Source organism: Scatophagus argus, chromosome 22 (genome assembly GCF_020382885.2).
Source record: "Scatophagus argus isolate fScaArg1 chromosome 22, fScaArg1.pri, whole genome shotgun sequence".
Classification (NCBI taxonomy): Eukaryota; Metazoa; Chordata; class Actinopteri; family Scatophagidae; genus Scatophagus; species Scatophagus argus.
In genome coordinates, this window is record NC_058514.1 from 16,215,749 (window position 1) to 16,229,240 (window position 13,492).

Here is a 13,492-nt window from a genome sequence, read left to right on the forward strand (position 1 = left end):
TTCTCCAGTGCCAAAGGTGCCACCGAAGTCCAGTAACACCAAGACTTGTACCCATGCCTTTGAGACCCAAACCTGTCCGGTATTGCTGGATGTGAGTCCTGACCCAAGCCCTTTTTTTTTTCTTTTCCAAAGATAAGACGGGGCCATTGGACAAATGTCACAGGGTTGCACACATCGCACACATATAAGCCCGCCAGTGCCAACACCAAGCGACTCTGCAATCACCATAGCAACAACAGCAGAAAGTTAGATGTTTGCAGTGGAAAAGCTCTTTCACTTATATGAAAAGTGGAAGCAGACCAAAAATATACACCAACACAAAGAACTTGTACTCCCTGATAAACTATAGATTTAACGGTGATACGCACACTGCAGTGGTGATTGGTGATAAATGATCTGACTTACCACTTGGTAAATGAACAGATGAACCAGTTCCCAGTGATAATGAGACGTAAAGTTAATTAAGTTACATTTGAGAATAATCCATCCTCAGCCTGAGGTGAAACTGAAGGATTATGAGAAAAAGAAAACAAAATATATCCTGCTCAGGTTTCTTAACTCTTAAATCTGAGCCCTAAATGATTTTCCTCCTTAAGGTTGCTAGGGTTGGCATTTTCAGCTGAAGTTCCAAAACAATTTGTAAATATGCAACTGAAAGTATAAGGTGACTGAAAAGAATGACATGAAAAGCTGTTAACAAAAGTCGAACATGAGAAAGAGATCCAGCCCTCGACCGCGATCGTTTCGAGACAGGATTGCCTTGGCCCGTAGCCACTCATTTTCGCTTCGGGAGTTACCGTTCAAGCAGATCTGTTGGCGCTCTGTGAACAACTTGTCTGCAGACCCATGGCTCAAATCTAATCTGTGAGGGAAGTCTCTGTAAATACTTTTTCCTGTACAGGAAGACTAGATTGACTTCCTGAGAAAAAGGTCTGACAGGAGTGAAAGCAAACAAGCGAAAGAGAGACGACTCTGAGCACCTTGTGGGAAACAATGACGGAATGGAAACAAAACAGGAAAGGCGTAGAAGGTCATCTCAGGTCACTGCAGCTTTAAAGAGAGCGGCGTTTGTGCAGGGAAACTGTTTCATTAGTTGATACAGATAATGGTGTGATGTTGTGCTGCTTCTCTGGCATTATCATGGTGTCTGAAGGAGCAAAACAAACACAAGGCGAGCAGCCTGAGAAGCTGTTTGAAGTATGGCTTTTCACTGGTTTATTTTAGGACTTTGCCCCCCCTTCATGTGTCAGAGCAGAAAGTCTGGGCTGCTCATTCTAACATCCAAGGCCCTGGCCTACCCCCTGCAGATAAGACACATAAATAAATGAGGTGCAAATGTTGAGGATTTTAAATATTGCAGACTGTTTCCTTGGCTGTTTATTAATCATATTTTGGCTTTGTAACCATAATTTCAGCATTGGGGCTTGATTTAAAGAAGTGTGACGAAGACTAAGCAAACTTTTTTCATAAAGTTTGTTTCTATTTCTTTATTTGACTTAAGACTCAATTCAGAAAAGCTAAGCACCACTTACTGCGTTACTGTGTAAACTGAGGGTTGAGGCTCTGCAGTCCTACAATGCTGCTTGGCTCTAACTTTTCTGTTAAAATCAAATGATTTGTTTTCAGATCAGTGCTAACTGTCCTGGTATATCATATGTAGGAAGAGAAGAAACTTATCCCCAATTTCTTCAATGCACATCTGCAACAGATGTGCAGCACTATGTCAGTTGCCAGTCAGAATGATGGAGTCTTAGGATCACCTGTATGCAGTTTGTCCCGTCATAGTAAGACTGATTGCATTCGCCATCAGTGTCATACGTTTTAAAATCCGTCTCCAGTGACCACTTGTGCTGAGATTTCACCTCGCCGCCTCACACATAAAGCGATCCTGTCTCCTGTGTTTGCATAGACCAAACAGTTGGACATCAGTTTCTGCCTTCACCCCACAAGCCTGTTTGACCAGCACACAAATATAAACATATTTCCTTCCGTGCAGATAAAGGTTGTGCGGTGTGGTCAGGAAACACTATAAACATGATCGCTTGCTTTCTGAACCAGCTTCAGATGTGGATTTGCAACAGTTTTAAGTTGTGAGCTCATCTTAGATTCTTGGTAGGGATCAGACCACAGTGTAAATCTTGTTGTTATTTCTTGAGTGTCTGATTGACCCCAGTGTGTTTTCTCCTCCTAGAGCTACAAGCTGGCTGTAGAGCTCAAACCTGACCAGTCCCAGGCCTGGATGAATATGGGAGGGATTCAGCACATTAAGGTAGCAAACGACCCTTCATTTCTAAAGTCAAAACATGCCCACACTGTACCTAACTGTGATAATTGACTTAGACTTAGACTTAGACTTTCTTTATTTGTCATTTGGATTTTCATCACAAACGAAATTTCGGTACAGTGGCTCAAGCATAGCAGGAATTACCGACATATTCTTTATAAAAGAAAAAGTAAAAAATATAATATATACACAAATAAATATGCAGTAAAAAGTACTTGAAAGTGAGGTAGTTTGTGTAAAAAGTCAGTCAGCATATATACATATGTAATTATTATTGCACAGTGAGTATTTGTAATAATAGTACTTTTGTGGATGTACAGAATATAAATATATTGCACAGTAAATAAATGGGCTGAATTGAAAATGATAGCTTTGAGTTAGATTTTCTGTAAACCAGTTCAGCTGACCATATCAACTGCTCAGGAAACAGTTTAGAAACAGGAACATTACAGACACTAACAAAAAAGTCATTTGCATTTTGGAACGTACGATGCATGATTTTAAATATGTTTCATCACTACAGCTCCAGCTTTCATCAAACTTGGTTTAAAAAAAATGTGTCTGACTGGCCAGAGGTCAGCACACTCTGCTCCTCCTAGCAACATGTAGATGAAAATGTTTATTCAGTGCCTTTGTTCATGTGCACATATCGTCAAAAAACAACCAAAAAAAAACTGTAGTGTTAATAAACAACATGGGTCGCGGTCTCGTCTGTGAGACACAGCTGAGTGAGACACAGCTAAAATGCCTGTATGAGGCATCATGGAGTCCAGTGCAGACAGATGCATTCATTAAAGCTCAGGGTGGATCTGTTTTGTTTTTTGAGTGAAAAAAAGGCAGGATCACGATCCAAAGCTTTGGGCAGGCATTCAGAGAAAGGAGCTGCAGGGTGTCACGTCCATGGAAAAGAGATAGAAAGTCTTTCTAAGTGCACCAGTAGGATGTAGATTCTAGATATTATTTTAATAATATCTTAGTTCTCCCTTTAAGTCAGTAGGAAAAATAACACCCATTCATTTGTCAGTATATCATGTGCATTAATAATAATTAGCAGTATAGAACAGAGGATTCATACTGAGAGGCTCGCCTCCCCCAGTGTTTTAAAACAAGATGTTTCAGTGTGACTTAGAATTCTTAATGATAAAACGATCTCGTCGATAATTCAGCTGAGAAATTATGCTTTGTAGCTAATGTGTGTCTTCTGTACATGAAAGGTACAACAATATCATGAAATGCTTTTGACTCCTTTCGCTTGTCGTGAATTTATTTCTTCTGTGGAATTATTTTCAACTGAATTTAAACTACAGTTAAGCTATTGACAGAGCCTCTGAACTGAACTACTGTTCTACTGTTTGTGTGTGCAGGGAGACTACGCAGCAGCCAGGATGTACTACCAGCGAGCCCTGCTTCTGAGCCCTGGTTCCAAACTTCTGAAGGAAAACCTTGCCAAGTTAGACCGGCTGGAGAGGAGACTGACAGGAGGGGCATAGACCACCGCCGTTCTCCAGATGCTGTACCATCCTGTGCACAGGTCAGGGCAGCAGGTCACCGCCCAGACCTCCTGAAGCCCAAACACCAGCCACCAGGTTGCTGGATAAAACAGACCTGGTTACTCATATGACCTGCCTGTGTGAGAGCAGAAGAGGAGGGGGGAGGAGGGGGGGTCGTCGAGACTGTGGCGTGTTCGGAGGTGGACCCAGTGTGTTGGAGTCAAACAGACTGGTCGAGCCACAGAAGCCTTTCGTGGGGTGAGCAGAAGCGAATGGCCGGTTGAAGACCACCGGGAGCTCCGTGCGTTGCCCTGTCTACAACAGCTTTACTTCAACATGCACATCTGCTTTCGACATTTGTGTTTGCTTGATTTTATTATTTAGGTTCATGTGAAGTAATTTCTTTTATGGCACTTAATCACAAAATTATAATTCAGTCCTCTGCTCTGCCTATGAGAATTATTCATGTATTTACATTAGTGCAGTGAAAGTGTATTGGAAAATGTCACTATTATGAAGTAAATGAAAATCATTTCCAAACTTGACATTGGAAACAGTATGTGTAATAAAATAAGCTCAAAGGCTCACTTACTAGCTCTTCAGAGGGCCAGATTCTGCTTCAGTGAAGGGAGTGTAATCAGCTGACCTGTCCAGCACTCAGTCACACACACATGCAATCTTTGGTCGCATCATGACAAATGGTCAGTCGGCATCAACCGGGAGTCGTTGGTCGGCCGCAGAAAAAAATCAAGGAGGGCATTCACATCCAACAGCCATTGTTTTGCAAGCAACAACAAGAGGTGTGGAAGCTACTTTGAAGATGTAGCTTGTAAATGTACAGGCTCCTCTTCATGAGAAGTAATTAAGTAAATAGTATTGGTAGTTTCTTTTACCATTTTCTACCATTTTCGAACAGAAATTCATGTTGTAGATAAGTTCCAAATAATGATAATCAAACGCTTGTCCTCCTGCTCATGCAGTGCACTTGGCTGCTGACTGACAGGATCCGTATCTTTTGACAGAAAAATGATTACACCCGTTTTTAAAACTTAATTTTGAAAACCTGGCCCAGCTCCATTCACTTAAGAGATGCAGTTGGAAGCTCAGGAAAACCTAATAAGTGGACCTTTGAGTTGCGTTTGTTGTGTTGCACACGAAGGGAGTAGTTTGACACAAGATTAATTTAACCACACTCACTATCAGAGTCGATCAGTGAACACAACAAAGAGCTCTCAGATTACATGACTTATTAGAAATGTAATACGTTTCAAAACAACTAGTTTATCTTTAGACATGAACTATGAGTTCCTCTGACCTCCATTTCGAGAACTGGATACAGTGTAAGACCTGATGTCGTGAGCCTTCTGCAAGTATAATAAGCTAGTGTGTCTGCCTCTGTGCGAGGAGCTGAGACTTGTGGCTTCATGCATATCGTAACCTCTGAAGGTTGTTGTTTGGTTGCTTGTTGTGGTTTTGTTGGCAGTGATGTTGATTGTGAATGACTTACGGTGGAATGACATGAAACTGAAATGACTCGTGCAATGTCTGACTTGCACCAAGAAAATAAAGTATATGTTTTATTAAATGGTGTTTGTAGTTATTCCTCAACAAATGTTGTAACACTCCACTTGGATATCCGATCGTTACATCAACAGGGACTTTAATGACATCGCGTTCTAAATACATAGGCAGAGTTGCAGCTGTAACAGCTTGCATGCACATGCACATTAAGTTAACTGGCTGCTGTGCATTGTCCCAATGTGTGTCTGTCTTTGTGACTGACGCCTAGGGTATATATCCAGGGTATACCCCCGCCTCTCACCCATAGTCACCAGCCACTGGCAACCCTGCCCAGTCCCAATACTTTTGTCTATATTGTGTATATACCCTTCCCTTCTACTGTGTGGCTGCACAGAGACATTTGCATGTATCTTGCAGTCCCATACATTCAGGTAAAAAGGGAAAGAGAAAGCAGATTTTTTAAAATAGGTTTAAATAGGTTTCGGACTGGTCAATAGATAAGAAAGGAAAGAGGACTTCTTTCTAGTGCCAAAGAAATAAGATTTCTTTGGGACTGGCACCAAAACCTGATGACTGCTTTTCTGTATTTTCTGTGAATTCCTGTCATTAAACAAAAAAGTTGGGTCAAAGAAGTTCATCACCAGTGAGTTTAAAAGCCATTTAAATCTTTTATCTATCACTGCTCCCAACTGACATTGGTCAGCTGGGATTGAAATAGTGACAAAAATTCATGGTCACATTCACGCCTACAGGCAATTTAAAGTCACCAATTAATCCAACCTGTATGTTTTTGGACTGTGGCAGGAAGCTCGTGATCCCAGAGGGAGCCCATGCAGACTAGGGAAGAACATGCAAACTCCACACACAAGCATCTGATCGACAAACGGGTTCCACAGAACATTCCTGTCGTCAAGTGCCATTCAAACCCTCCCCAAATTGCAAATGCAAGAAGAAAATGGAATCAGTTAGGGCGAACCCAAATCCACAGTTCTAATAATGACAGAATATCTACCATATGTTTTGAATAACATTGCACTAAACATAAAAATTGTTCACTTAAATGAACAGATTTTAATTTAATTTTCCTGCATAGGTGTGTCCACATACTTTGAGGAGGAAAAACCTGACTGCCCATTTGTGATGAACTGAAATGTCATTTTCCTGATCAGCGACAGCATTAAAACCACCTGCTGAATATTTTTCAGTTCCAGAACAGCTGTCAGAACAGCTCTGAGCTGTCAAGGGAAACGAGGCCGGATCTCAGGGGGTATTTTGTTGTCACCAGCATCAGAATTTTGGATCCTTTGGAGCCTGTGTATTGAGGGTGGTTCCTGCAGGTGGGAGGGTAGATTCATCTTATTTCAGTGCATCTCTCAGATTTTCACTCAGTCATTCCACTCTGAGGTGAGAGCAGAATGGGACTTTACTTTCTGTACTTTCCTCAAAAAACACATGGGTGTTTGGGCATGCAACTCATGGGCAACTCATGGGCATGCAAAGAATGCAAATATTATACTACAGTACTGACATAGATAGATAGATAGATAGATAGATAGATAGACAGATAGACAGACAGACAGACAGACAGATAGACAGATAGATAGATAGATAGATAGATGGATAGATAGATAGATATACTTTATTGATTACAGGCTAGGAAATTGCAGGCATGTTGCTAATTTCAGCAGATGCAGATCTAGCTTGTCAGCTTCATCTCTGCAAACTGTCATTTATTATAGAAATGGTTAGCAGCCGCTGCGCAAGCTCACAAAGTCAACGTGTTGATGTTTATCACGCATATTATATTTAATTGTTACCGTCTTACTTTAGTATACTAATATTTGCAAATTAACACCAAACGCACAGCACAGTTGAGGCTGTTAGGAATGTCCTTAGTTTTACAGGTGATTGAACATAAAAGTATTAGACACCTAAACATTTTGACCTAATATTGAGATTTGTTGGAAAGTTAAGGAATCCAAACCTTTAACCAAACTGCCATTTTTAGAGCCCAGCTGCCAGTGTGTCTTAAATGAGGCAGGACAGGTGACCGGTGCAATCTTTGCACTGCTTTTCTAAACGTATTCATTCCATCATCATGCCCAATACTGTTGCCGTCAAGCATAAAGCTAAAATGTTGATTAAATTCGAGCACTTTGTGATATTTCTGTTCTACTTGAAATACTTGGAACTACTCTCCAAACTACTCAGTGTTTATTTGTAGCCACCTCATATTCTCGACTGAGTAACAAGAAACTGGATGTGTTCCAGTCACAAACACCCAAACAAGAGAATCATCAAAGGGCTATGGCGTACAGCCAGCACTAAGAGAGCATGGCGGAAATAAGATTTGCCTACAACAGAAGGACAGGACTTTGAGGTAAACAGCCTTTTAGAACTATTCTTGTCACAACAGGAAAGTTTTCCACTGACTGTAAACATCTTCATAATCCTCCATGAACAGGAAAACACGTAAGTGTGGAATCTGCAAAAGAACTTGAAGTTAGTCTTTGACTTATATGTGCTTATATATTCTCTCAATATGTAAACATCCAGGCCAAATGTCTGCTTCTACTGATTAATGTGTATATCCCGTGATGTGTTACTTTTCTGGTTTAGAGCAGAGATCACAGCAGGTTCTACAAAACAAACCGACAGCACCTCGCAGACTAAATGGCGCTTTCAACAATGAAGTTCTCTGAAGGAGAGAGGGATGACAAGAGAGATGTTAGGATGGCTGTGTAGTGGATGAACTTAAAAACACAAGGCTTGAGGCAGAGGTTAGGTGCAGACCAACCAGATGTTTATTTCACCCACACAAACACATAACAGGAGAACAATAGACAAACACCATGGACCCCAAGCAGCATGTGGTCCTGACAGCCAGCCCTCCTAAATACTGGCAGCCTTTTATACTCTGCCACTGATTAGGACCTCAGCCACTGCCAAACATAGGAAAATATACCCCTCCCCTAACATCAAACATTACAACAACTTACAAACAGAATTAAAATACATATCCCCTTGTATTTGTCTCCCACAGCCGACATGCTCTCAATTTATATACTACTATACAATAATGTGACAGAAACCTGGAAAGAAAATATACAATACATTGCCACCCCCTTTCTTATTAACAATATGGTATCTCCCAGAGTCTTAAATTGGCATTCAATTTTCCCAGGGACTCTTTTAGCCTGACCACCCTGGAACAAAGACAACAGGTGAGTGACCTTCCACACAATATTGTATAATTAAGGCATCACTGTAGAAGTGGTAACACTACTAAGACAATGTTGATTATCCCCACTAAGTTTGCTTTGTCTCCTCTTATCATTGCAGACCAGGACTCAATTCCACCTCAGCTGAGAAGCACCTCTCACATCACCAAACCAAACCTTTTCAATACCCACAAAAAAGAGAGGAAATGCTAGGAAATCAGTAATGAAAGAGGACCTTCATTAGAAGAGAGAAACAGATGTTACAGAGCTTATTTAGAGCAGAGCTAGTGAGATAGAAAGAGAAGAATGAGGAGGAGGAGAATGGGAAAAGAAAAGCATGGCAAAAGTGACAGAGAGGCAGCTCTTCAAAGCCTGTTAAGAAGCACTTTGCTTCTCAAAGGCAGAGGATCCCTGCTGTATCTTCCTTGGAGTTCACCTTGATCTGGTCAGTGGAACGTACTGCACATAAAAAACAGAAACACCACTTACTGATGCTTCAACTGTAACTGCACACCCAAATTCTGCTAGTTCACGCCCTGCCAGCAATTTGTGTGAGATTTCTGTGAATGTAAACAATGAAACATCAAGAATTTATACTTTTTTTGCAAGTACTTCTAAAGAGTTTTGATGTCACTTTCTGGCTATGTATGTGCACCCACCCTCCAACCAGGTGGGGTGGATTTGGCTTATTCTGGTGCATCCCACAGATTCTTGGTCAGGTTGGGATAGTCTGCAGACTGTTGTGTGGTCTTTGTGATGGGGTTGGTAGGAATTAATTTTCTGTAATTGGCCTTCATTTACTCCACATTAAAAGTTGCAGTTTCTGACAGCCTGATGTCACATGTGGAAAATTAAAAAAAACAACAGTGAATACAAATACACTGCACTTCTATTTTCTAGCTAAAAAAATGTTACTATAGTTTAGAAAAGGTAAGTTAAAAGGCATGAGAATCCTAAGTATTCAAGTTCCAGTTTCAAAAGTCATTAGTAAAACCATCGAGCACATTATACAATGGTAGGAAAATATTTTCAATAAACACCTACACAAAGGGCAACCATCTACTGCACACAGCCGTTAGAAACTGAGTGCATTTAGCTGATATTTAGCCTGGTGAGCCAACAACAGTAACGCATTCAGGAAAGACACTGAATCATTAATCAATGCTGCAGTCAGAGTCACTGATAGCAGAACATAGAAAAAAACTGCACACGGGCAGCTTGAATTACATTAAAGCTCTCTGCACGAAAATATAAACTGATCAAATCTAGAATAAACAACAACCGTGTTTATTAGTAACCTTCCATCAGCCCTAAACAGTGCAGAGTACTTGCGCACTGTGAGTTTAGGAGGAACGTGTCGTTTATCCAAGCGCCAAGGGTTTTGTTGTTTAAAGTGGCCCACTGTTAAGATTCGCGACAATCAGTGTACAGAACTGCAATGGAACAGTTTCCATACTTTGACAAGAACAGCATACCTTGATCTTGCGCCAGATTAAATGGGCCGTGACAGCCAAGAGGCAAATAACGTCAGTTAACGAAACAAGGGAAACGTCAGAGAGAGTGAGCCAATAATGCAGCGTGTCCCTGGTGGTCTAGTGGTTAGGATTCGCCGCTCTCACCGCCGCGGCCCGGGTTCGATTCCCGGTCAGGGAATGAGATTTTAGCACTGTCATGCACGTACAGCACTGTGACATAGTTGTTCCAGCAAAACAGCGTTTCTCTGCCTTTCTCCAACGGCACCATTCACTAATGGAATCTTCTCTACCCAGAGCAGAAAGAGCACGATAAACATTTATGGAAACTTTCCTGAAAGGCGAAAGATATATAACAGAAGAGCTAAGTGAAGCCCAAATCTCACCGCCTGATCAGCGTCCCAGGAAGCCGCAAGACATGTTGGCAAACACAGCAGTTATTTTGTGAAAGACAATTTTCCAATGGCACAATGTGGCACATACTTGAAAGGTTTTATCACAGCATCTGGAAAATAATAAAGGTTGTTTCCACAAACTTCAGGACACTCACAGCTCATGCATTGGCCGGGAATCGAACCCGGGTCAACTGCTTGGAAGGCAGCTATGCTCACCACTATACCACCAATGCCTTGCGAAAAGGGTCACAACGGAAGCATGTGTGATCTACATTTCATAGCACTTGCTGAAACGTCGACTCACTTGACAGAACACCACAGAACCATTTGGAACTGGAAACTGATCTGCCCAAATCACTTTGACAAGCAGCAAATCTCCGATAAACAAAGAGTGATGAATGCTGTTCTGGAAAGCCAAAGATATGTAACAAAAAAGTTCCGTTAAGCTCAAGTTCGCAGAAAGCAGACTGCTATGTTGACAATTGTAACAGGAACTTTGTAAAACACAGCACTGAAAAAGCAGAATGTGGCACCAATTTTAAATGCTTTACCACAGCAACTGGACAAAGTCAAGGGCATTGCAAATTTTCTGACAACAGGAGAACAATTAGAGAGTATGCACTGGCTGGGACTCAAAAGTGGTCAACCGCTTGGAAAGGGAGCTACACTCACCATTATGCCACCAATGCTTTGCAATGCTTTTGCGTTTTCATGACAGCAGTACATGTGCCCTACAAGTTGCAGCGCAATACAGTAACATGGACTTGCTGGACTGAATATGTATCCCAAGGCCAGATCCAACCACAACTGCCTTATCTTGGGACCACCTGATTTTCCAGAAGAAATGGACCTGATCAAGCCTAGAATCAACAAAAAGTGTGGACATCAGTTCCACCCTTCAGCTCTAAGTAATGTGGTTGCTACATACCATTGGTTGACGAGGAATGTGTCATTTATCCGAGAACCAAGGGTTTTGTCCAGCAAGGCTGACCATTGTTAAGACCTGTGACAATCAGTGCACAGAACTGCAATGCAACAGTTTCCATGCTTTGACAAGAACAATATACCTTGATCTCATGCCAGATTAAATGGGCCGTGACAGCCAAGAGGCAGATAAGATAAGATGACGTGCATATGTTTTTTTTCTGAAGACATCAATTAACGAAACAAGGGAAACGTCAGACAGAGTGGTAATTAAATTCGTCCGCTTTTGTATCCTTCACTGGGAAAGCAATGCATCCCTTGTGGTCTAGTGGTTAGGAATCGGCGCTCTCACCGCCGTGGCCCGGGTTTGATTCCCGGTCAGGGAATGAGACTTTAGCACTGTCATGCACGTACAGCACTGTGATGTACCCTGCAAAACAGCGTTTCTCTGCCTTTCTCCAACGGCACCATTCACTAATGGAATCTTCTCTACCCAGAGCAGAAAGAGCACGATAAACATTGAAGAAGGCTTTTCTGAAAGGCGAGAGACACATGAGAGAAGAGCTAAGTGAAGCCCAAATCTCACCACCTGATCAGCATACCAGGAAACGGCAAGACATGTTGGCAACCACAGCAGTTATTTTGTGAAAGACAATATTCCAATGGCACAACGTTGCACATACTTGAAAGGCTTTACCACAGCAGCTTGAAAACAGTAAAGGTTATTCCCACAAACCATTCACAGACTATGCATTGGCCGGGAATCGAACCCGGGTCAACTGCTTGGAAGGCAGCTATGCTCACCACTATACCACCAATGCCCTGTGGAAAGTGTCACAACGGAAGCATGTGTGATCTACATTTCATAGCACTTGCTGAAACGTCGACTCACTTGACAGAACACCACAGAACCATTTGGAATTGGGAACTGATCTGCCCAAATCACTTTGAAAAGCAGCAAATCTCCGATAAACAAAGAGTGATGAATGCTGTTCTGGAAAGCCAAAGACATGTAACAAAAAAGTTCCGTTGACTGTCTGAGAGAATTTGACAATTTGACTTTGTTTTTTGTTTCTCTCCATGAATTTACACACTAATAGACATGCAGCAGTAGCCCACTACAAGCTCATGGGATTTTACAGATATTGAACTTCACGTGATTGTTGCGGCAATCTATTGCTCTCTATTGCTCTCTATTGGTCCTTTTACCCCTCTGTCAAAATATTCACTGTGAAGTCAAGACAGAAAGTTTCTCACTGGAAATTATTGACTGGAATTATACATGTCAACACTGTGATTATATTCAATGTCACCAGGAACTACTTATTTTCTTTTATTAAAATCCTTCAAAATGTTTTGCATGTATGAATGTGGACAGACATGGTTGTAAATGGCTACTTGAATGGTTGGAGGAATTACTAGCTTAGGACAATTGCAGTAGCATAAGCTAGTAATTCTAGCAATGCAAAGTATCCATGACGACAGGAGTGATATTTGATTGACGAACCAGTTCACTGCAGTGGCAACACAATCTCAAACAGCTTGGCTTTGTGTTTCCACATGGCTCAAGGCTGGCAACCAAAAGGGAGGCCACACACAGATATAGCGGTTAAAAAACCCCAGATAAACTAATTTAATTGCAAAAAGTAATGAAGACAGTGGTTACCGGTAATTGTTTGTATGTGTACCTAGGAGAGGATTCAGTCATGTTAGAAATGTGTGGGTGAGTGAAAATATAGTGTAAAGCAAGATGGGCTGAGATGGAGTCAAGCTTTTAAAAAGGTGGCCCTTTTTGCCTTTCGACAGGTCCAGTCCAGAACGGCAGATACAAACTGACAACCTTCCCAACTCCACCTAGCACCTCCCAGTGCCTCCAACCAGCAGGTAGAGATGGAGGACTCATCACAGTTTTTCAATCCACTGTTTAGTCCACCAAATTATACATGCTATATGACTTAAATCTCCTCTGCCATCACTTTGATCTTGTGCTCCAAAAGTTTGATTTTCTGTTTTGGTCCATGGCTATTTTTGACTAAACTCACATTTTTTAAGGTATTATGTAAGGGTAAATTTCAGGGCAGGTGTTTCTAAATAATGCCTTAGAGTCTTAGAAATCTTATAAAACAAGGACTACTTGTCACCTTCATGCCTTCTTTCCCCAGGCCATAATCATCAGAAACAAAGA

General features: G+C 41.5%; 1 protein-coding gene and 3 non-coding genes across 5 annotated transcripts in view; 2 read left to right on the forward strand and 2 right to left on the reverse strand.

The window, feature by feature from the left end:
• Positions 1-5,359, forward strand: part of tmtc1 (transmembrane O-mannosyltransferase targeting cadherins 1) — a 97,786-nt gene extending 92,427 nt beyond the window's left edge. For both annotated transcript variants that reach the window (XM_046378611.1, XM_046378612.1), the window contains exons 18-19: positions 2,192-2,269; positions 3,649-5,359. In XM_046378611.1, coding sequence (XP_046234567.1) covers positions 2,192-2,269; positions 3,649-3,774 — 204 coding nt within the window. In that variant the 3' untranslated portion in view covers positions 3,775-5,359. The remainder of the gene's footprint in view (positions 1-2,191; positions 2,270-3,648) is intronic.
• A 4,738-nt stretch (positions 5,360-10,097) lies between these two features.
• trnae-cuc lies at positions 10,098-10,169 on the forward strand. Its single transcript has one exon. It is a non-coding gene; the product is annotated as a tRNA-Glu (tRNA).
• Positions 10,170-10,544: 375 nt separating this feature from the next.
• trnag-ucc lies at positions 10,545-10,616 on the reverse strand. Its single transcript has one exon. It is a non-coding gene; the product is annotated as a tRNA-Gly (tRNA).
• A 1,440-nt stretch (positions 10,617-12,056) lies between these two features.
• trnag-ucc lies at positions 12,057-12,128 on the reverse strand. The gene has a single exon. It is a non-coding gene; the product is annotated as a tRNA-Gly (tRNA).
• Positions 12,129-13,492: the final 1,364 nt, after the last annotated feature.